This window comes from Globicephala melas, chromosome 4, assembly GCF_963455315.2.
Source record: "Globicephala melas chromosome 4, mGloMel1.2, whole genome shotgun sequence".
In the NCBI taxonomy this organism is placed as follows: Eukaryota; Metazoa; Chordata; class Mammalia; order Artiodactyla; family Delphinidae; genus Globicephala; species Globicephala melas.
The window spans coordinates 139,428,918-139,452,522 of NC_083317.1; the positions used below are offsets into that span (position 1 = coordinate 139,428,918).

Consider the following 23,605-nt stretch of genomic DNA (forward strand, 5'->3'; position numbering starts at 1 on the left):
CATGATGGTGTGCTAATATAATTTCACGAGGAAATAACTGGAAAATAAAGTGTCAAAGGAATACGACTTCTTACATCTGACCAACAGAATATGCTAAAGGAAAGTGGCAAATAATTAGCCTTAGATTTTCAGTTGTGCAGACCTCAAAATTAGAGGTCATGCCTATACTGGGGAGATGCATTGTAAGAATACTGAGCAAGTTAGATATAACTAAATTGATTTTGGTGAAACAGTTGTATATAACTACTGCTGTATGAGGTTATAGCCTGTCACCATGCTCCCTGGGCATTCATAATTAGGTGTGTAAATCTAGGGCAGTATTTATCACAGAGCATGGCAAGAACAGTGGAGTGGCGCTCGGGAATCCTAGCTTCTAGTGTGGTTTCTAAAAGTAACTAGCCTTTAGTTTGGGAGAACTGGGAGAGGTCACTTAATTGCTGAAAACCTTAGGATTTTCAGTCCAGCAAGTAGGTAGGATGACATGGTCTTCTGCAGTCAAGTTCTCCAATTCTGTTCACGTTTTAAAGAAAGCAAAGTGGTTGCAAATCACCACGATGCCGTTAAGAAGTCAGAGACAGTTGTTTGAACCATCAGTCAATTGCACGCCCATGCCGTCACCGTTAGGCATACAAAGATCCCTGAGCTGTCCTTTCACTTCTTTGGAGAAGACCTGAAACCAGTCGTTTAGGTATAATCTTCTCCTCCAGGTTAGTCTTTGGGGGAGCGTGTGAGCAGTGACAAGGCACACATTCATTCCCGTTTCCTTCTTTCTGTCTCACCACACGCCTGGACTGTGTCATTTACTAGAGCAGTCCCCGAAACACCACACGCTGACTCATCTTCTGTCTTTTCATACTGTGCCCTTACAGATTTATAAAATAAGATTAGTCTTGCAAGTAAAAACAAAACTAAACTACAAAGTGTAAACTGAGGTCTATAAAAATGATTCTCAGAGGAAATGAATGGCAACCTATTATTTGAAAATTTTTACTAGATAATAATCTATGCTGCCTTCCTCTACTCTGGGGAGAGTGAATGACCTATTAAGCACTTTGGGACATGAATTTATGAATTTATGATAGTATTTATAACCTATCATTGCCATAGCAGAAAGAGCATCTGTCTTTAAATAGGGTCTCTGACATCTGTGACCCCTATAGATGGAAATGCTCTTTTAGACACAAAATCAGCACTGCCAAATAGGATATAATATGATCCACAAAAGTGAGCCGCATATGTGATTTAACATTTCCTCGTAGCTACATTAAAAAAATAAACACAGGACATTAATTTTAATAGTGTTTTATTCACCCAGTATATAAAAATATTATCACTTCACCATGGAATCAATATGAACAATTATTAATGATGTATTTTACTTTTGTATTTTTGGTACTGAGTCTTCCAAATCCAGTGTGTGTTTTATACTTAAAGCACATTTTAATTCATTCACTAAATTTTAAGTGGTTAAAGATAAATGGGGTTCTACCAAAACAGTAAAGTTTTGTTTAATGGAAAAATATTTCACAGCATTTCCATTTGAAAGGAAATTTTATTTATTTTATTTTTTCCTTTATGTATTTTTAAATTTCAGTATAGTTGATTTACAATGGTGTGTTAGTTTCAGGTGTACAGCAGAGTGATTCAGATATATTGATATATATAAATCTATTCTTTTTCAGATTCTTTTCCATTATGGTTTATCATAGGCTAGTTCCCTGTGCTCTACAGTAGGCCCTTGTTGGTTGAAAGTAAATGTTAAGTTGATTAAAATTAAGTAACATTAAAAATGAAGCTCTTTGGGACTTCCCTGGTGGCGCAGTGGTTAATAATCCTCCTACCAATTCAGGGAACACAGGGTTTGAGCCCTGGTCTGGGAAGATCCCACATGCCGTGGAGCAACTAAGCCCATGCGCCACAACTACTGAGCCTGCGCTCTAGAGCCCGCAAACCACAACTACTGAGCCTGTGTGCCACAACTATTAAAGCCTGCGTGCCTAGAGCCCATGCTCCGCAACAAGAGAAGCCACCGCAATGAGAAGCCTGCGCACCACAACAAAGAGTAGCCCCCTCTCGCCACAACTAGAGAAAGCCCGCACACAGCAACGAAGACCCAACACAGCCAAAACTTAAATAAATAAATAAATTTATGAAAAAAAAATTAAGCTCTTCAAGAAAACAAACTTATGGTTACCAAAGGCGAAAGGAGTGGGAGGGATAAATTAGGAGTTTGGGATTAACATATACACACTACTATATATAAAACAGATAAATAACAAAGTCCTACTCTGTAGCACGGGGAACTATATTCAGTATTTTGTAATAACCTATAAGGGAAAAGAATCTGAAAAAGAATTATATATTCACATGTATGTATATACACATATGTGTATATATAAAACTGAATCACTTTGCTGTGCATCTGAAACTAATATAATATTGTAACCTAACTGTACTTCAATAAAAAAAGAAGAAGAAAGAAAAAACATTAAGCTCTTCATTTGTACAAGTGCTGAGTAGTTACACGTGGCTGGTGGCTACTGTATCAGCACAGGTATACAACAGTCTCATCATCATAGAGGCTTTACTGGACAGTACTGGTCTAAATCCTTACATCCTTATATATCTTCCATTGCAGCAGATTGGACATACTTCTAATATTATTAACATTTACAAACAATCTTATGATAGCCTAAGTCTCATGAAATTGAACTGATGATTATGGTTTGTGATTACATTTGTAGTTTCATAATTAGTTCCCTGGGAGCTGGCCTCCCTTCAACTCCAAATATTTTAACTTCATTTAGTGGCCACAGGCTAACTTCCAGCAAAGATTGGCTTCGAAGGTGATGAATTTCTATGTGAAGTGCCTTATGGATTACAAAATCAATTAACCTCCTAGCTCCTTCTGCTCCCAAGGTCGCTGTTCCCGACTTGACAAGATCCAGTGCAGCCCTTAAGATGCCCATCTGGGTATTGTGTCATAAAATGACATTTGGGTGTGAATTATTAGGACAGAAAGGTTGAGAGGAGAACAGAAATAGTAGCAGGGTTTTAAGGTTAATTTTGAATCTAGGTAGATGAACTAACACTAATGAAAGGTTTCTTCCCCAAATATGAAACAGTCCCACCCCATACACAGGAGAACTAAGAAGTAATACAGAATAAGATAAAAAATAAGTCAAGAAGCATGAGTAAGTGAATATTGTTCCACTCTTTATTGAGGGGCTGACAGTTCATTGGGGTGTCCTTCAGCAGTTTGGGTGCATTGGAGCACGGCCCCCCGTCTTAAACAAGATCAGGAAGGCACACAGGGAGGAGAGGGTTTTATTTGGGGAAAGCAGTCCTGTCCTGGAAGAGGATGTTTGGGTCTGCTACCAAGGAGCGGGACCTGGGCAGTGAAGCCTCGACCCTTGACCCTGGTCTCTGCTGCCCTCTGCGCCCCACTGTGTGCCCATGTTGCTGGGAATTTCAGGGCTTGCATCTCCGGGTGACCCTGGAGAAGGTGGGTCCATTGTGGGTGGACGCTCATGTTTTAGCTTCTCTTGGCTCAACGAGCTTTCTAAATCATATGCTCTGCATAGCCCGTGCGCCCCAGAACTGTGATCAGGTGTCAGGAAAGCCCTGGTTTCCCTCTGGGAACTCCTCCAGCCCTGTGCAACGCTGAAATGCATTTTTGACTTTGAGTCTGAGTCATTGAAAACGTACCTAAGCAACAGATGGTGGAAGCTCATTACTTCCTGCGTTTTGACTGAGTTTTGAACAGTCTTGAAGATCTTTATCTTCCCACCAAAGCTGTGGAGGTATGTGAATGCTGCGTAGGCATTTTAAAGAAGCCTTAAATTTTACTTAGAGGATTAGATGGGGGAGTTCTGATTCTTCTGCAAAAGGGACTTCCTCGGTTTCCCCTTTCATTCCTCCTCCTATTTAAAGGACGCTGCAGAATGGAATGATTCTAGTAGAATTGGACCCACGTGGCTATGGCAGGGTGAGCTCACCGAATTCCCACGTTTTACTAGCTGGTGGTGATACTTCTGCTCGTCACTGCAGACCTGGCTTCTCCTGCTGAGGTTGATGATACAGAGTAGCCGTCCTTGGGTGTTCCACATGGTCTGGGGCTTAAGGGATACTGATGGTGTGCTCTCCTCTGGTTGCAGGTGGCTGTGTTACTGCAACGTGCCCCAGTTCTGTGACAGTCTGCCTCGGTACGAGACTGCCCAGGTGTTCGGGAGAACCTTGCTCCGCTCTGTCTTCACCGTGATGAGACGACAGCTCCTGGAACAGGCGAGGCAGGAAAAAGACAAACTGCCACTGGAGAAACGGACTCTAATCCTCACCCATTTCCCAAAGTAAGGGAGTGCTCTTGTGGGTCTTTGATGCAAGGGCTTAAGACTGATGGATACACAGCAAAGCCTGCCTCAGTGACAAATCAGGAGGGGTAGGAAAGAGGGACCCCATCTTTCTCAGCTCCCTCTGGGAGCCTCCATGGGTACTTTCCAGCCCATCTGAGATGAGCTTGACTCTGTACGACTGGTCCCTTAGCCTCGCCTCATTCCACCTGAGTCTCATGGGGCTGGGGGGTGGGGGTGGGGGGTGGGGGTGGGGGTGGTTGGGGGGGGAATGCTTTGTTTTGTATATTCAGCTGCCAGGATGCTAGTGGGGGGTGGGAAAGGTGGTGCAGAAGCCATTTCCATCTTCCCAGAAGTGGTGCAGGAGAAGTCAGGTGGCTGTTTCTTCCGTCCCACGTCTCCAGCCATTTCCTTTTTTTAATTTTTTGGCCCACCATGCGGCATGTGGGATCTTAGTTCCCCGACCAGGGATTGAACCCGCGCCCCTTGCGTTGGAAGCACGGAGTCTTAACCACTAGACCTCCAGGGAAGTCCCATCCAGCCCTTGCTAAGATTGGCGGATCAGTCCCATCTCAGCTAGAGTGAACTAGACCCCCAGAGCGGGGCCGGCCGGGAATAGAGAGGCCTCCTTCAGAATGATCCTTGTTCCTGTGTACTCAGTTTCTTGTGGAATGTGCATGCTCTTGTGCACCTTTGCTTCTCACACCTGCCAGAACTCCAACATGTGAATAATCATTTAAATGTTTTTCAAATACACACAACGTGTCAAAGGGATAGGAAGTTGCAGTGCCACACCATTGGCCTTGGAAATGAATTTTCAGTGCGAAGAACCCAGAATTTAAGCTAAGAGGCTGGGTGCTGGTGAGAGGCTGGGGGTGCAGGTGATGGCTTGTCATGGAGCAGTGACAGCAAGACAGGAAGGAGGCAGTTCATTCTGCCTGGAAGCACCGGTCTGCAGGGGTAGAAGGTATCATTTGAAAAGGCATTCTAGGTCTGATAGAGTTCTGCCATGGAGAACTGCGAGACAGCAGAGTTTCAGAGAGGAGCCATTATAGTCTTTGAGCAAAGATTGATGAAATCCTGTTTTATCTGAGAAACTGGATTTTTTTTATTATTACTATTTCTGGTTTACCCAATTTGTATCTCAGGAAAGATGATAGTTTTAAGTTTTAAAAATAAGTGAGGCCCAGGGCTTCCCTGGTGGCGCAGTGGTTGAGAGTCCGCCTGCCGATGCAGGGGCCACGGGTTCGTGCCCCAGTCCGGGAAGATCCCACATGCCGCGGAGCGGTGGGGCCCGTGAGCCATGGCCGCTGAGCCTGCGCGTCCGGAGCCTGTGCTCCGCAACGGGAGAGGACACAACAGTGAGAGGCCCGTGTACGGCCAAAAAAAAAAAATAAGTGAGGCCCAAAACAAACAATAACAAAAATGGTTTTCTGATGAAAATGGACTGAACAATCTTTTTGAGGATAATTCTAATGAGCTTTAGCTGAACGTCCAATATTTGAACATAAGTCCTAGCCACGTGATTTTCAGTATTTCCTGAAGGCAACCAGCACACGAGACTGAGGCAGGACATGGACCCTTTGGTATCCTCCAGGGAGGAAGGTTCAGAAGCACTTAAACTGCAGTTTGAATGTTGCCCCTCAATGGGTAATGAACTCTGGGCAAGCTCATGTATTTCAGTGGCTGCCTTTTAACTGTTCTAAGCTTCTTTCCATAGAGATTAAAGCAGTTTTCTTATTGCTCTATTACATTTGCCACATAAGTAGCATTTCATGTGTTCAGATTATAGTAGTCGTTCTGTCTCTAAGCCAAGGGACAAAGAGGACCCCTCTCCCCTCCCCCCTCACACCTTTTGTGGTGCTTAAAGAGAAATTTTAATTACCTTGCATAGTAGCAATTTTTTTCCCCCATAGCAAACTCAGTTTGCTTCTTGCAGGTATTTGCTAATTATAGTGTTATGTTCATTCAGCCCATAGTTCTGGCATGCTTATGCTGTTCAGCTGAAAAATCAGTGTTGCTTTCTTTTTATCTCTGTTACTAATGGTAGGGTAAAACTACCACCCACTTCTCCTTTTAAATCCCTTTTCATTGAATCTGACAACATTTGAGGCTGTTAGGGATTTATACCTGCAGATTTGGCGGCAGAATCTCATACTGAAGCCGGAGGTGCCATTTGCATCTTGGGCACCAGCTCAAGGGGAGGGCTGCAGACTGCTTCTCACACCTGGTGAGATCGCCGTGCTTCTCAGATGCATCTTCAGAGCTTACATCCTTATCTTCCTGCTCTTCGTATGTTGCCGCTTCTTCTGCTTGGCTTTAACGTGTGCCTTTCCCCGATGCCACCCCCATCCACCTATTTACACGGTTGTTTTTAAAAACTTTAGTATCTGCATTTCATTCTAAAAGTGATAAATGGACATGTTGATGAAAATTTGGTGCACAGGGAACAAAGAAGCAAAAGACCACTATAACCCTACCACTGTGATATGCTTTTTGTGCTTTTAGATATTTCAGTTTTTTCCTCCGTGTACTGCGTTCTTTTATTCTACATATAATTTTGTATCCTCTGTATATAAAACAAGCATTTTCTCATAGCATTAGATGAGCCTGTTCTTTATTTTATTGAAATAACTAAATATATGTGTGTATATATATATATATATATATATATATAGAATATAACACACACATGATTATTTTCCTAAATTATTAATGACATTCTTCTTTGGTGAGTCTCTTTAGGGCTTTGTGAAGTGTTCCCATTATATAATTACTGATAAAGAAGGAGCCTGGAAAAGGAAAGGAAATTTACTTCTGTGATAAAGGGCAGTTGGGGAAATCTTGAGGGCTGTGTGAGGTGAAGGCAGGGTCTGCTTAGCACAAGGGGGAAATGCATCGAGAACCTTCCGTCTTGTCAGCAAGATCAGAATGTGACCTTAGTAAGGATTTTACCTCCTGTTGCTGTCAGTCTTTCTGTGTTAGATAAGAAACATACTAAAGTGTTTTAAAGAATAAGTTAATGGTGGCTTGCTTGGCAAAAGGCGACTCATGTCGTTTCTGTAAACCATGAATTACACAACTGAGTGCAGGTAGATGTTCACGCAAATGGTACCTTATTCTTAAATCTTCTGAGTATGAACAGCAAGTCAGAAGACCCTCAGGACCTTTCCCCACCTGTCTTCACTTCCAAAAACGCAACCTCTCCCACCCCGAGACCTTCTGAAGTCTTGCCGGATTTGATTAATGAGAAGACTAGTGGCACTTTCAGTAATTGTGATGATGATGATGATGATGATGTTAATGTAGGTCCTTGATCAGTTGTCCATACTTGGTCTGTTTCTCAGTTCAAGTTTTAAGGTAACTTGACACCTTTATAAAGGTAACATAACACATGGGCTATACATTATCATAGCTTTAGGGGTGGGGGCAGGTCCCCCAAAGCAAATCCATTTATAAAGACTGTAAGTAGTCTTACGTATGTTTTGTTGCCAAATGGATTAGGGAAAATACTTTTTTTAAGGGCTTTTGGGTTTCAGAATTTCAGAGACAGGATAGTAGACGTATATACTAGCTAAACTTTATTACATCATTGCAGTGTAAACTTCTTGAGGGCAAGACGAGGTTGTGTTCCCTCTACCCTCCAGCACCTGGCACAGCACCTGGCATGTGGTGGGCATTCAGTGTTTGTTGAGTGAATGAATGAGCACTTCCTAAGGGGTCATCACCATTTGAAGCATGACATTAGTGTACTCCTCACTACCATCTTCTGCAGGAGTTACTGTTGATATTTCCATTTTATAAAAGTGGAACCAAGGAAGAGGAAAGTTAAGAACTTGTTCCAAGCTCACACAAATAATAAGTGGTGAGTTTGGTAATTGGATTTTAGAACCCAAGCTCTTAGCCATTATTCTGTACCCCTCCATGAGAATTAATGTACCTTAAAAAGAGGCTTTCAGGAAGACATTCCAGGACTAGGAGTATAGATTTGTGTTGGTATTTTAATCATAGTTCTTCTATTTTGGGGCACATAAGAACTGTCCAAGGTACTTATCAAAAATCAGTTGCTCAGACCATTCTCCCAGACTCCGATTCAGTAAGCTTAGGTGGGGTTTGGGTATCTGTACTCTTGCCGAGGTATTCGGGTGATTTCTGTGGGCCCCCAAAACTTGAGATCTGTTTGTTTATAACACGACGTAGTAATTAATCACACGTTCTGATCTTGGCCCTGCAATCTACTGGTTGTGGGACTTTGTACCAGTTATTGAGCCTCTCTGTGCCCTAAGTTTTTCCATCTGTAAAATGGGTACAATAATGGATCCTATCTCATAGGTTGTTAGGAAGATCAAATGAGTTAATATACACCAACTACTTAGAGCAGTGTCTATCCTATAGTAAGAGCTATGTATGTGTGTGATAAATAAAAATAAAATACGTAACTCACTGGGTTGATGTGAAGATTCAATAAGAAGTTCTTACCCAGGGAAAACCATAATTCAAAAAGACACATGCACCCCAATGTTCATAGCAGTACTGTTTACAATAGCCAGGACATGGAAGCAACCTAAATGTCCATCAACAGAGGAATGGATAAAGGAGATGTGGTACATATATCCAATGGAATATTACTCAGCCATAAAAAGGAATGAAATTGGGTCATTTGTAGAGTCATGGATGGACCTACAGAGTGTCATACTGAGTGAAGTAAGTCAGAAAGAGAAAAACAAAATACTGTATATTAACACATATATATGGAATCTAGAAAAATGGTATAGATGATCTTATTTGCAAAGTAGAAATAGAGACACAGAAGTAGAGAACAAATGTATGGATACCAAGGGGGAAAAAGGGGGCTGGTGGGAGGAATTGGGAGATTGGGATTGACACATATACACTATTGATATTATGTATAAAATAGGTAACTAATGGGAACATACTGTGTAGCACAGGGAACTCTACTTAATGCACTGTGGTGACCTAAATGGGAAGGAAATCCAAAAAAGAGGGGATATATGTATATGTATAGCTGATTCATTTTGCTGTACAGTAGAAACTAACATAACATTGTAAAGCAACTATACTCTGATAAAGATTAATTAAAAAAAAAAAAAGAAGTTCTTAGGACAGTGCAGGCACATGGCAAGGATTCCATAAATACTATAGCGGCTTTTGTGATGGAAATGACGGTGACAGTGACCGCTCTGTGGAGGACTGGAATCTGGTTCCGAGATTCCCTGAGGGGGACTGGGTGCAATCCATTTCTACTGATGTAATACTCTGTGTAGTCTAGCTCGTATCTATCTATGCAGAGCCCAAAGAGAATACATCTGTAGAAATGCATTCTGTTATTAGAATATACCAGGGCTGCCCAACTAAATCATCACTTGAGTCATAATTGACTAGCATATTTCTTTTTTTTTTTTTTTTTTTTTGCGGTACACAGGCCTTTCACTGTTGTGGCCTCTCCTGTTGCGGAGCACAGGCTCCGGACGCGCAGGCTCAGTGGCCATGGCTCACGGGCCCAGCCGCTCCGCGGCATGTGGGATCCTCCCGGACCGGGGCACGAACCCGTGTCCCCTGCATTGGCAGGCGGACTCTCAACCACTGCGCCACCAGGGAAGCCCCTTGACTAGCATATTTCTAAATTGAAGATGGGATGCTGGTGTTCATGTGATTGCCGTGGGTGGTCAGGGCTTTTGTCCCTCTAGTAATGCATTAGTTTTGACCTCATGCTTGCCTTTACTCTTGTGCCTAGGTTTCTGTCCATGTTAGAAGAAGAAGTTTATAGTCAAAACTCTCCCATCTGGGATCAGGATTTTCTCTCAGCTTCTTCCAGAACCAGCCAGCTAGGAATCCAAACAGGTAAAAAAAAAATTTTTTTTTGCATAAATCAAAAAACAACCAGGAAGTGTTCGTTACAGTTCACTCTGCATTTATTTGTGTTTTTCATCAAGAATTGAAGACTAGCACCAGCAAAAAAAAAGTAAAAGCTCTGGCAAACCTTGCATCTACATCTCTGTTGGTGAGGAGAGCAGGTGCAAACCAAACAGTTAAAATAACAACAGCTGCTGTGCCTGCTGTGGGAGTTTGCTCAGCCCGCGCCCCACAGCTGTACGGGAGGTTTAAGCCCAGGCGGCTCAGGTCTGCAGTCATGCTGGATCTTTTTGAAGACGCTTACAGTCTCGGTCAATGGCCACATATGCCCAGGAATCATGTCTCCATCTGGTTTCTGAATCTGTGGGGTCTGGTTTGGGCATCAAGTTGCTCTCATGGATAATGGTAGGATAGTGAGTCTCAGGACGTGAAGTGGGGTCAGGGCGTCAGCTGGCATTGCCTCGGGTCAGCCAGTGGCCTCAGCGAGCATTTTGTGAGGAAGGAAGATGTGTAACTTCTGGAGTCACACTGTCCCTAGAAAGAGGGTCTGAATTCCTGCCTTGGATGCTCGGAAAATTTGGAGAAGTTTGGCAAGAGATGCCAAAGCAGTAATTTGTATGTGGCCTTGGGGAAAGATAGAATGCAGAATTTTGATGTCGAGTTTTTAGTAGATCTAGTTCAATGCGTCACACGGGGGCTCTTAAGTATTGCCTCCAGCAAAGGGTAATTTTATTCTCGCCTTTCCCCCACCCCCCAATTTTTTAAATTGAATACATACAGTGAAAGGCAACCTTTTTAGTATGTCGTTCTGTGAATGTTGGCAAACACACGTAGTTAGTTGTGTAACTACCACTACCATCAGAATATAGAAAAAAAAATATATAGGACAACTGCGTCACCCCAGAAAATTCCCTTGTACCCCTTCTGTAGTCCATTCAGTGCTCTAACCCCCAGCTTCGGCAACCACTGATTTGTTTTTTGTCCCTGTAGTTTTGCCTTTTCTAGAATGCCGTATGAGTGGAATCCTAGCGTTCTGACTGGCTTCTTTCACTCAGCATACTGCATTTGAGAAGGTGATTAAAACTTTTTTTTCATCTAGACCCCAAGTTTGGATGCATATAATTAAATCCTTCCAAGCAGAGTACTTAGGGAATGAGGTATTTTGGTTTGGATCAAACCATCTTTGCTTGGCGTCTTGTTACCAGAAACATCTTTTGTGCTGTTTTTTCACCTTAGGTCATAGAATATAATTTCATGTTTCTCTGGTTCAAAACCTGTAGCGCTCTGGGGCTTTTCTGTGCATGGACAGAACTCCAGACCTGAGTGTCAGCATTTCCTGGACGTGCTCTGTGTAGCACCTGGGCATGTGTTCTGTATTTCTCTCTCTGTCCCCATGTTGTTCACTTTGTCTCTGTCTTTATCTTACCTAACTTTCAAATGGCATCTCTCCCACAAACTCTTTCCTGATTCTCCCCATGCCTTCCAGTAAGGGCTGGATCTCCTTTCTTCTGAATGTTCGTGGAAGCTTGATAACATCCTATCGCCGGTTGTTTAACTTGGCAGCACCGTGGCATCACCCATGTGATGTAAAATACTACTGGTTTCGAATAGTGTTATTTATTTGTGGTATGATTAATTATAGAACTTTATTAATTTGGGATGCTGTCAAGGAAGGGAAGAAAATATATTAAAAATTTAGAAGAATTAAAAAAAAAGTTTAGAAACCACCTAAATTTATAGCCTGACTCTTAGTGACTCAGTAAAATATGCCATATAGAGGTTCTTGTTTCAATAAATAGTTAAGAATTGCTTCTATCCGTTTTTGCCAGTAGATGCTTCTGTATGTTTGAAAATAATTTCCTTCTTTCCCACAATTATCTCCTGATTTTCTACAGTATTTATGGCACTGGTTTAGATACTGAGAATAGCTATAAATAAAACAAAATGATTTATTTTAAGGAAAAAAAAAATACTACTGATCTCTGAGGCCCGTCCCAAGAGGGTGTGATGTAACTGGCCAAGGGCATGGCCTGGACGTGGCCAAGGACGTGGCCTGGACATCGAGACTTTAAAAACTCCTCAGGTGACCTGATGTGCAGCAGTCTGAGTCACACAGCACTCACCTCATGCTACCCTCGCCCCCTTTTCTCTGTACATCTCTGTCTCCTATGAGTGTGACTGCTGCATGGTCAGAGACCCAGTTTTGCCACGAGAATAGCTGATACTTCCAGTAAGTGCTCGCCCTGAGGTTTGCTTCCTGTCTTTGAGCCTTAGCACAGACCATGAGAAGTTGGTGTGATTATCCCCTTTATGTGGATGAGAAGTGAGAGCTCAGAGAGGAGCAACCAGTTGCCCAAAGGCAGAGCTCGTGAGTGACGGGACTGGGCTTCACACTGAGTCTAATTCCTGTCTCTTGCCCTGTGTCAAGAGCCAGAGCTCTGACTGCTGCTCTGCACGGCCCCAGTGTGCTTTGCAAATGTGCAGGCGAGCGCATGTGGAAGGAATGAGTGAAGAACCTGGGCCGGGGACACCAGAGCTATTTGTCAGGGTCATCTTAGTTCTTTTCTGGAGGGACTTCTGGAGAGGATTCCTCTCTGGGTGAAGACTTCCCTTGACCCTCACCTGCTCAAGATGCCTCCCAGTCTGTCCCACTTCCATTGTGTTGTCTGTCATCACACAAGATGGAGAAGGCGGGACGTCTCTGACCCTCTGGGGATTTCAGATTCATCTCTGTGTCTCAGATTGTCACCCAGTTCAGCTGGTTTGTCAGTATTACCTGCCGCCGTCGGAAGCAGGCTGTCTTCTCCTGTTCAGCTGTAATTGCAGTGTGTTCTCTGGGGGAAGAGGAAAGTGTAATCACCTACTTAATTGGCATGTCTGCACATCTATGCAACTGTGATAAATGACATTCATAATGATGGCTCTGAACTTTTGCAAGGTACTCAGATGTCTTCGGAATCACCAGAGCTTCCCCTTTGTGTAGAATCGCTCCAGGGTACTTAGAAATTCAGAAGCCTTGTGTGCTGGGAGGAAAGCCATACAGCCTGGTGCTTTAGTATATTCTGATCCCCCGTTTTTTTCTTTTTCTTCTGGGGGTGATGGTTTCCTCACCTATGTTTTATTTATTTTTATTTAAAAAATTTTTTTATTGTAATGACCTATATGGGAAAAGGATCTAAAAAAGAGTGGGTATATGTAGATGTATAACTGATTCACTTTGCTGTACGCCTGAAACCAACACAACATTGGGAATCAGTATATTCTGATTCTTTACATACCAACTGCTGTTCAGTTAGGATCGCTATGGGTCCATGTCTCTCCGTGGCTTGGTTTACTTACTCCATCACTCTCTTGGCTACGGGGAAAGTCCCCCGTAGACCACACTGTGGCTGCCTTGACACCAAGATGAATGTGCTCTCTGGGCATCTGTCTGCACTGAGAATGTCCGTGTCCCTCATCAGTCTCACCTCATCAGCTACGGATCAGCAATCACACTAGCACACAACGTCCTACTTCCTATGAAGGCCTTTTTGAAAAAAGGCAAAACAAAAAGGTTTTGTTTGGAAATACTCTCGAACTTGCAGAAAAGTTACGAAACTAGGACAAAGCAGTCCTGTGTGCTGTTATGTTCTTTGTTTAATTGTTAACATTTGCCATACTTGCTTCATCATTTCTCCTATTTCTCTGTCTCTGCCTCGCTCCATAAATATGTGTGCGTATATGTATGTTTTTTGTCTTCTAAACTATTTGAAAGTTGCAGACGTCATGCCCCTTTACTGACTTCAGTGGGTATCTCTTAAGAGCAAGGACGTTTTCTTATTTAACCGCAGTATAGTTATCAGAGTAAGGGATTTTAACCTTGATGCAATATTATTATCTAATCTATGTGCTATTTTCCATTTCGCCCCTCATCTCAGTGATGTGGTGTATGGCAATTTCTGTGTCACATCGGGAGGCACGTAACGTTGGCCTCTCCCATTATTGCTGGTGTGCAGTTTGATCACTGGCTTAGGGTGGGCTCTAGGAGGTTTCTCCACTGCAGTGTTACCATTTCTCCTTTTGTAATAAAAAGAACAAAAGTACTTTTGTGGGGAGATACTTTGAGACTATCCTGTCTTTATCAAAATTCTATTCATTGGGACTTCCCTGCTGGTGCAGTGGTTAAGAATCCGCCTGCCAATGCAGGGGACGCGGGTTTGAGCCCTGGTCGGGGAAGATCCCACATGCCGTGGAGCAACTAAGCCCGTGAGCCACAACTACTGAGCCTGCGCTCTGGAGCCCGCAAGCCACAACTACTGAGCCCACGTGCCACAACTACTGAAGCCCGCGCACCTAGAGCCCGTGCTGCACAACAAGAGAAGCCACCGCAATGAGAAGCCCATGCACTGCAACAAAGAGTAGCTCCCACTTGCGACAACTAGAGAAAGTCCGAGTGCAGCAACGAAGACCCAGTGCAGCCAAAAATAAATATTAAAAAAATTATATTCACAGGGTTTAGACTGTACAGATGATTCTTCCCTGTATCAATTATTATATACTGGCTGCTTCCCCCAGCCCCTGCCAACTTCCATCATTCCCTTCTTATTTGTTGGCATTCTCCTGTACGAAGAGTTTCACCTTCTCCCCACATATTTATTTATGATTTTATCAATTTGGACTCGGATATCTTTATTCTATCCAATGGGTTATAATCCAACCCTGTCTTTCTTATCATGCTCACATTGGTCCCATAGTTTTTATTTTAAAGATGACTTCTTTGGGGTGATGGGCAGGAATGGGATGGTGTCATGTGCACTTGGTTCCTTATTGCCTAAGAAAGAAGTCATTTAATACCTTCTTTTCCTTTTCCTGGGGGCAGTTATCAATCCACCTCCTGTGGCCGGGACAGTTACCTTCAATTCAAACTCAGCTTCCCTTGAGCAACAGAATGGAGGGAGCAACAGTCCTTCCTGTAAAGGTGCTTCGGGGCTTGAGGCAAACCCAGGTAAGCTCTTTGAGGGCATCATAGAGGACTGTGATTTGCCCTAGAAGCTTTATTATCTGAGGAGTGCCAAAGGTAGACTTCGAACAGATTGTACATGTCCAGGATCTCAGTGGTTGGAACTCAATTTGAGCTGTATTGGTTAGTTATTGCTGTGTAACAAACCCACTCAAAATTCAGAGTCTTAAAACTGTAATCTTTTATTATCATAGCTCACTCATCTTGTGTGTTGCCTGGGAGGTGGCTAATCCCAGCTAGTCTCCTTCAGGCTGGGCTTGCATATTTCTCATCCTCCTTCTAGGACCATTGGGTTTCTTCACCTTCCCTTGGGGCAGAATATGTCCCTATTATGGCGGCAGAAGCAGCAGAAAGCAAGAAGAAATACACTTTCTTGAAGCCTAAGCTCGGAACTGGTACCCCATCACACCTGCCTCATTTTGTCCTCTAAAGCTAATCACATGGTCAAACTCAAGAGTAAAGGGGTGGGGAAATGTACCCTACTCCTTTTATAGGAAGAACTGCAAAATCACATGGCAGAGCATGGATACAGGAGGGGAAAGAATTTGGCCTTGAATGTAATCTGCCGTGTGGGCAAAAACATCTCTTAATCCTAAAGGCATTTCACAGTTACAGGATGTTTTGAAGGTTGCATTTCTGTCCACAGGCTTGACCTCAGACAAATCTTGGGCATGACCAAAGTTTGACATTCAAGAAATGACATAAAAGGGGGAGAGAAGAGGATTTTGAATGAAGTACTAAGCATTTAGCATTGGTGCCACCACTGTCTCTCCCACGTCCAAGGGAGACATCACTAATTAATCTGGAAACTCTTTGCCAGTGAACTTGGATGCAGCCTAAGATGCTTTCTTATCACATCACTATTAGCAGTCTATCAAGTTTGGGGCATATTGGGTATAAGCCTCAACCCCAAAATAAATAGTTCACAGTGTTAATCTTGGGGAATCTTGGAATTTGAAGGCTTCTTGGTCAAATGACTGAAAATATTCTCACTCACCTCCAATCACAACAAGTAAAAAGTTATGAAAACAAGAACTCAACCAAAACTGTTTAGTAAGTAACATATAATATTTGGAGAAGCATCTTTTATAGACGAGATACTTGACATTGCTGTGCTTCTTTTTAGCTAAAGTTGATGGGAATGCTATATGGAACATGCTTAGTGGGATTCATACCTGAGGAATAAATTAGATTTGAACATCTAAAAATTGAAAAAATTTTAATTGTAAAAATAAATGCATTGTGACAGAAGGAAAAGAAAGAAAGAAAGAAAAACCAAACATGATAGTGGAAGGGACAGAAAGCCACCATGTAATCTAAGGAGGAAGGTGGGAGAGAGTTCTCCTTGCCTTCGCCTGGCCTTTCCCAGCATGTAACATGTTGAGAGTATACCTACTTCAAAGGCCAGTGGCCCTACTCACTTTGTGAGGCATCATTTTAAGGCAAAAAAGCATTGTGAGAGATAGTGAGGGTCATTTTGTGATTAAAAAAATTAAATTCACTGGGAAAATAAAACAGTTCATAGGCTTCCCTGGTGGCACAGTGGTTGAGAGTCCGCCTGCCGATGCAGGGGACACGGGTTCGTGCCCCGGTCCGGGAAGATCCCACATGCCACGGAGCGTCTGGGCCCGTGAGCCATGGCCGTTGAGCCTGCGCATCCGGAGCCTGTGCTCCGCAACGGGAGAGGCCACAACAGTGAGAGGCCCGCGTACCGCAAAAATAAAACAACAACAACAACAAAAACCAAAACAATTCATGAGTATATTTCAAATATATAGACATATATACATGACATGCATATGACCACGTATATCTATACATACATACGTGCAAACATATATGAAGAGGGAGAATTAACAGAACTGCAAAGAGAAATAATCACTTCAAACCAACCAACAGTTGAAGTCTGGAAGAAACATCTCTGATTCATTCATAGATCAAGCAGACAAAACTGTCAGTAAGGACAGAAGCCCTGCAAACACGATCAACAAGATTAATCTAACATATGTGTAGAGAGCACTCAAAATCGGAAAAAGGCACATTCTTTCCAAGAAGACACTTAATTTACAAATAATTGGTCAAGTCTTCGTCCATAAAGCAAGTTTTGAAAAATTTTGACCTTTGGTATCATATGGACCATGTTCTCTGACCACAAAGTGATAACTAGACTCACCCCTTAATATGCAAATGAAGAGACACATGCTTTAATAACTCATATATCAAGTTAAAAAATTACCATGGAAAATAGAAACTATTTAGAATAGATCTACGGTTGGCAGTTACTGTGAGACCTCCTCCCTTCTCTCTCCTGCCTTCCACTGTGCCCCTCCCCTGGTACATGGAGGGTTGACGTCCACACCTGTCAATGTTATTAGAAAATTAGTTGGATTGGTTGGCATGTGCTTTGTGGTCAAAATAACCCATCGTTTACCCTTTTATTTTGATTTTCAAGGAGAAAAGAGGAAAATGAACGACTCTCATGTTTTGGAGGAGGCCAAGAAACCCCGAGTGATGGGCGATATTCCACTGGAATTAATCCACGAGGTCATGTCCACCATCACGGACCCTGCAGCGATGCTCGGGCCAGAGGTCAGCAGGGTGAACCTAGGCAGCCAGCTGGTGGACCCCTTCTACTCTCCGGGCCACTCCAGCTGTTGGGAATGGGGATGGTATTGCCAAGAGAGAGCATGTCACGCTACCCTGGTTTGCATTTTGCCTGGTGGTCCGGGTTGGAAAGGCAAGAAAAGCTGATGGAGAGCTGATTCCCCTTGATGACTGTCAGATCACGGGGAAACACAATCTCACGCAGCTGAAGGCATTTCTCCTTCAACTTTTTATCTTGAAAAATTTAAACCCTCATAAATGTTGCAAAAAACTCCATGGTAAAGATCCAGAGACTCTTTATTTAGATTCACCAATTGTTAACATGCCTCATTTACTTTCCCTCTGTCGCGCTCTCTCTCCTGTGAAGCATTAGGAACCATTTCAGAATTCAATACAGATGTCATAACACTTCACCCCTAACTATATTTGCATGTACCTCCTAAGACTGAGACTGTTCATTCACATTACCTCAATGCAGTTATCACCTCCAGCAAATTTAGCCAGGTTACAGTATTATCTAATGTATGGGTTGGCAGTCTACAGCCTGCGGGCCAAATCCAACCCACTTGCTGGTTTGTAAATAAAGTTTAATTGAAGTGTATTGTCTGTGTCTGCCTTGCACTACAAAAGCAGATCTGAATTATTAAGATAGGGGAAGACTGACTGCAAAGCCTAAGATAGTTGTCCCCTGGCCCTTTATAGAAAAGTTTGCTTAGACAAAGTTATATTAGACCGTTGGCCTAATATACAGCCCATATCCAAATTTCCCGTATATCCAAATTCTGTCCATTATAACACTTGCTGCTGTTGTTGGAAGATCAGTCAGGGATCACGCACTACATTTAGTTCTTATCTCTTCACCTCTTTTTTTTTTTTTTTTTTTGGTCACGCTGTGTGGCTTCCGGGATCTTAGTTCCCTGACCAGGGATTGAACCTGTGCCCCCGGCAGTGGAAGCATGGAGTCTTAACCACCGGACCACCAGGGACTTCCCCTCTTCACCTCTTTAGTCTCCTTTATTCTAGAACAGTTCCCCAGCCCTCTTTTGGTCTTTTGTGGCAGCACTGTTGTTGCAGAGTCCTGGTCACTGGTTTTGCATAATGTCCCTCTACCTGCATTTGTCTGTTTACCCATGATTAGATTCAAGTAAAGCAATTCTGGTAAAAGTACTGCTGTCAGTCTCATTGTGTCCTCTCCAGGGGCAAAGCAGTTTAAGACGTTTCTGACAGCTTCCAGAAAATGAAGAAATGGCTCGGAGATTATTTTGCAAAACCTCTTTAAAAATTTTTTTACTATGGCTCTGCTAGATCAAAATATCCATTTTTAATGTGTCATGTTTCCTTAGAGGTTTATTTCACGGTAGTGAGATAAATCAGAGAACCAGAATGTTGTTAAGAGAGAGATCTTCCTATAAAATTGTTCTCTCCATTTCCTTCTAGATATCCAGACCTGGGGACTTATGACTGTAGTACCTTTTGTGTACTTGTCTCCTGGGGATTTAGTAACTTCACGGATTAGTTTAGCTCAGTTTTTCCAACTATAAAATGTGGATGTAGTCACACATTTCAGGATGTGTTGGGTGGCTTTAGTAGTGTCCTGGAGTTGACTTGTACTGGTGTGCGCAAGGCAACTGTTACATTTTCAGGAATTTTGTGTGCTGGTTGTTAAATACGTTGGTAGCTTGAAACTGACCACAGTGGCATCTGGGCCCCTGGGCAACGCCATAGACCAGTGAAATGAGCATGTGCCGCCAATGGGCTTTTCTCCCTTGGGGAGCTGTCGTTTGAACGCTGACCTGCACCCCACTGAGTGCTGGCACAAGGTTGTGCTGTGAGCTGTGGTTGAGCGTGGTCAACGGAGACTCCTGTGCAAAGAAAACCATCTTCCAAGAAGAGGTGCTGACAGTATAAATAAGACTGCCGCTATTGGGCCTGTACTGGGATCTGTCATCCCGAGGGTGCTATAACGCTCAGCCAGATGGAGTTCCTAAAAACCAGGGGCCAGCAAACTATAGCCCTCAGGCAAGATCCAGTCTGCCTTCCCCGCTTTTAAGTAAAGTTTTATTGGAATTCTGCTTCACCCAGTCGTTTATGTGTTGTCTGCGGCAGCTGTCGCCCTACAACAGTGTCGGCCAGTTGCCACAGAGGCCTTATGACTTGCAGATCTAAAATATGAGCTCCCTGGCCCTTTACAGACAGTTTGGGGACTCCTGATCTGCACCAAACCTCCGTGTACACGTAGAATACTCTGGTCCCTCCAGATGCTCTACCTACCTATTTTGTTTTCATAACGTGTGTGTGTTGGTTGGGACCCTGAAAATCCACAAATGTGCGTCTTATGAGAACACGGAAGAGAGGCATTGCTATGTCCTATCCCTCCTGTCTTAAGAGAAGAGCTGTCTGTGTAATGTTTTCCTGTCTCCTGCATCCCAGACCAATTTTCTGTCAGCACACTCAGCCAGAGACGAAGCGGCAAGGCTGGAGGAGCGCAGGGGCGTGATTGAATTTCACGTAGTGGGCAATTCCCTGAACCAGAAGCCCAACAAGAAGATACTGATTTGGCTGGTGGGGCTGCAGAATGTGTTTTCCCATCAGCTGCCCCGGATGCCAAAGGAGTACATCACACGGCTTGTCTTTGACCCGTAAGTTGTGCTCTGCTCTTTCTTCTCCCTTTTTTCCCTCTTCTTTCTTTCTTTTTTTTAAAATTTTTTGGCCACGCCACATGGCACATGCGATCTTCGTTCCCCGACCAGGGATTGACCCTGTGCCCCTTGCAGTGGAAGCGCCGAGTCTGAACCACTGGATCACCAGGGATCACCTGTCCCCTTTTTTCCCTTTTAAATGAAAGAGGAACTACTCAGATAGCCGTAGTCACCCACTGAGTCCTGTTGCCTCTCGTCACACTGTGGATACAGAGTGGCATCACGATAATTGCCATGGCTAAAGGCATTAAGATTAATTTTTCAACAGTTTGTCAATTTTTTGTTAATGAGGCTTTATATTTTAAGTTGCTGGTGACCATCCTGTGCGTCATTCATTATAGCAATGAAGGAATATATAAATGCTAAGAAGGCGTCCCATTTTTTTCACAGTCAAAATATTCTTGATTTTGGTATCTTAACTAGATACCATTGTTGCCAGGGTCTGTAAGCCCTGAGAAGATTACTGGGGTATTAGGTTAACTTTGACAATCCATTACATTAAAAAAAAAAAAAAAAGCAAAAAACAAAAAAGTAAACTTCCCTACTTGAATGTATTTTAACACATGGAACCCAGTAGCCTATGTGCATTGTGATCCATGCGTGGGACTATTCAGAGTGACGTTTTAGACAGAAGGCCTGATAGGATTCTGGAATGCAGGTTTTAGCAAATTGTACCTGTGGATTTGGTTTTCTTTTCCACGTTGTTTCCGTGCTGTTTTTGAGTGAGACTAAACTCTTCAGAAACACATACCATGTTTGTCCCTGCCTTTGTGTTCTCCCTCTGGACTCCCACTGTGGGTCCGTGGGCATCAGGGGTGGCCCTGTTGCAGCACCAGTCAGCACCTCCCCACACGCTCTGTTCTTTTTTTTTTTTGCGGTACGCGGGCCTCTCACTGCTGTGGCCTCTCCCGTTGCGGAGCACAGGCTCCGGACACGCAGCCTCAGCGGCCGTGGCTCACGGGCCCAGCCGCTCCGCGGCATGTGGGATCTTCCCGGACCGGGGCACGAACCCGCGTCCCCTGCATCTGCAGGTGGATTCCCAACCACTGCGCTACCAGGGAAGCCCCGCTGTGTTCTTTATTTGTAACCTCAGAGCCTCCTTAGGTGGCTGGCCTTTGTCCCCACGGAAGCTCTGGTGCCATCTCCGGCAGGGAAGCTCGCTCTAAAAGTCCACAGTAAAGAATGGTCTGGCGAGATGGAGGAGGTTTCCGTGGAAAAATCAAGAAGAAACAACCCCCTGCTTTTCCTGGCTGGTTCATGAGGAACACCCCAAACAGTATATTTGTATAACCAAGAGAAGTAAAACTTTGACATAATCTTATTCTTTCAGGAAACACAAAACCCTTGCTTTAATTAAAGATGGCCGCGTTATTGGTGGTATCTGTTTCCGAATGTTCCCATCCCAAGGATTCACAGAGATTGTTTTTTGCGCTGTAACCTCCAATGAGCAAGTCAAGGTAAGCGTGACCCAGGAGCATCCTCTCACTGCGTGTGTGTGTGTGTGTGTGTGTGTGTGTGTGTGTGTGTAGCATACACGCTTCCTTGTATCCACAGTCAGGCTCTACCGGGTTTTGTTGGACCTGGGCGCAGGGTCTGGGGACACCACACAGCCCCTGGTGCAACTCAGGCAAAGTTTACAGCAAGTGAAGAGATGTTTGAAAACACGTCTCAGTGTTACTGATCATTTCCACGTGCAGACATGTCTACACACACCTGGGGACAGTGCACCACCAGAAGGGGTGTGGTGCGATGTGGATTAGGGAGATGATTTAGGTGACTCACACCTCAGAAAGATTTCCTATGACCTTATGCCTAATGGGGGACAAGGACTAAAGAAATTCTGTCGGGGAAGTCATGACATTTGAATAAATTTATTACCGAGTTTCAGAAATATTCATGCAGGTTTGGAATGTGGGTCTTTCTGGAGTGTGTGTGTGTGTGTGTGTGTGTGTGTGTGTGTGTGTGGGGCTGATTTGCCTTCCCGATTGTACTTGGCATGGGTCCCTTCCTCCCCAGGAGCCAGACTGTCTTATTGATAGTGTGCTTGGCATTGCAGTCTGACTGGAATAAATCAGATTCTCAATTGTCAGAAAGATTTAGATTGTGTTGTGTCGTCCTCTGCTGCTTTTGTGAAAGTGGAACCAGAAATGTGTCTTCAGGCTATAATTCATTTGGTACTTTGGGAGCCCTAAAATCACGCAAAAATACGGCAATTGGTGGAAAGATAAGTAGCTCAGGATTTGATGGCTGCTGAGAAAAATTATCGGCAGGTCTAAGGCAACGTTGTCCAGCGATATATAATGCAATGGGCAAATGTGAACCATGTATGTGATTTTGAATTTTCTAGTAGCTACATTAAAAGAAAAAAAGAAAATAGGCAAAAATAATTCTAAAAAATTGTACTTCATTTTACTCAGTATATCCAAAGTGTTGTCATTGCGACAGGTACTCAGCATCCAAGAAGTATTGAGACATTTTACATCTTTGATTGGTACTAAGTCTCAGAATCAAGAGTGTATTCCGTACTCACGCCTGTGTCAGTTTGGACTAGCCACGTTTCAGGTGCTCACTGGGCTTGGACAGTGTGGGCCTAAGGGCATTGTTGCCTTCTTCAGCTACAGTGCAGCAATGCCAGTTACAGAAACCAAAAATGGATCTCTGGAAGGAATCATGAGCTGCCTGCCGGCTGAAACCAGGGCCATGGGTGCTTTTGGCTTCATTAACAGCTCTCCTCTGTGTAATGGTCACGGTGCCAATTAACAGCTGCTGTGGTTTCCTCTCACAAAGCACAAATGGGGCGTTTTGTCTTTGACTCACAGCACTCAGCATCCAAGGACAGACAAAATTCATCAGTATCAAATTCATCATTCTGACCGGAGAAGGTGAGGGGCCACATCTACCTGAAACCGATCTCTGGCTCTTTTTCAAGGAACTCTGACTCTATATCTTTAGATGGTACTGTTGCTGTGCTTATCACAGGTTTATTTCCCCCTAGCCAAAGTGAGAAACAGTAAGTGTCCGGAATTTAGGAACTTACTTAAAAGAAAAATTTGGTTTGGCTTTTCATAGGGAGAGGAGCT

General features: G+C 43.5%; 1 protein-coding gene across 1 annotated transcript in view; it reads left to right on the forward strand.

Moving 5' to 3' along the window:
- KAT2B (lysine acetyltransferase 2B) overlaps positions 1–23,605 on the forward strand; it is a 100,479-nt gene that overhangs the window by 56,817 nt on the left and 20,057 nt on the right. The window contains exons 6-11 of the mRNA XM_060298640.1: positions 4,158–4,349; positions 10,105–10,211; positions 15,082–15,207; positions 17,675–17,811; positions 20,257–20,465; positions 21,856–21,982. Coding sequence (XP_060154623.1) covers positions 4,158–4,349; positions 10,105–10,211; positions 15,082–15,207; positions 17,675–17,811; positions 20,257–20,465; positions 21,856–21,982 — 898 coding nt within the window. The remainder of the gene's footprint in view (positions 1–4,157; positions 4,350–10,104; positions 10,212–15,081; positions 15,208–17,674; positions 17,812–20,256; positions 20,466–21,855; positions 21,983–23,605) is intronic.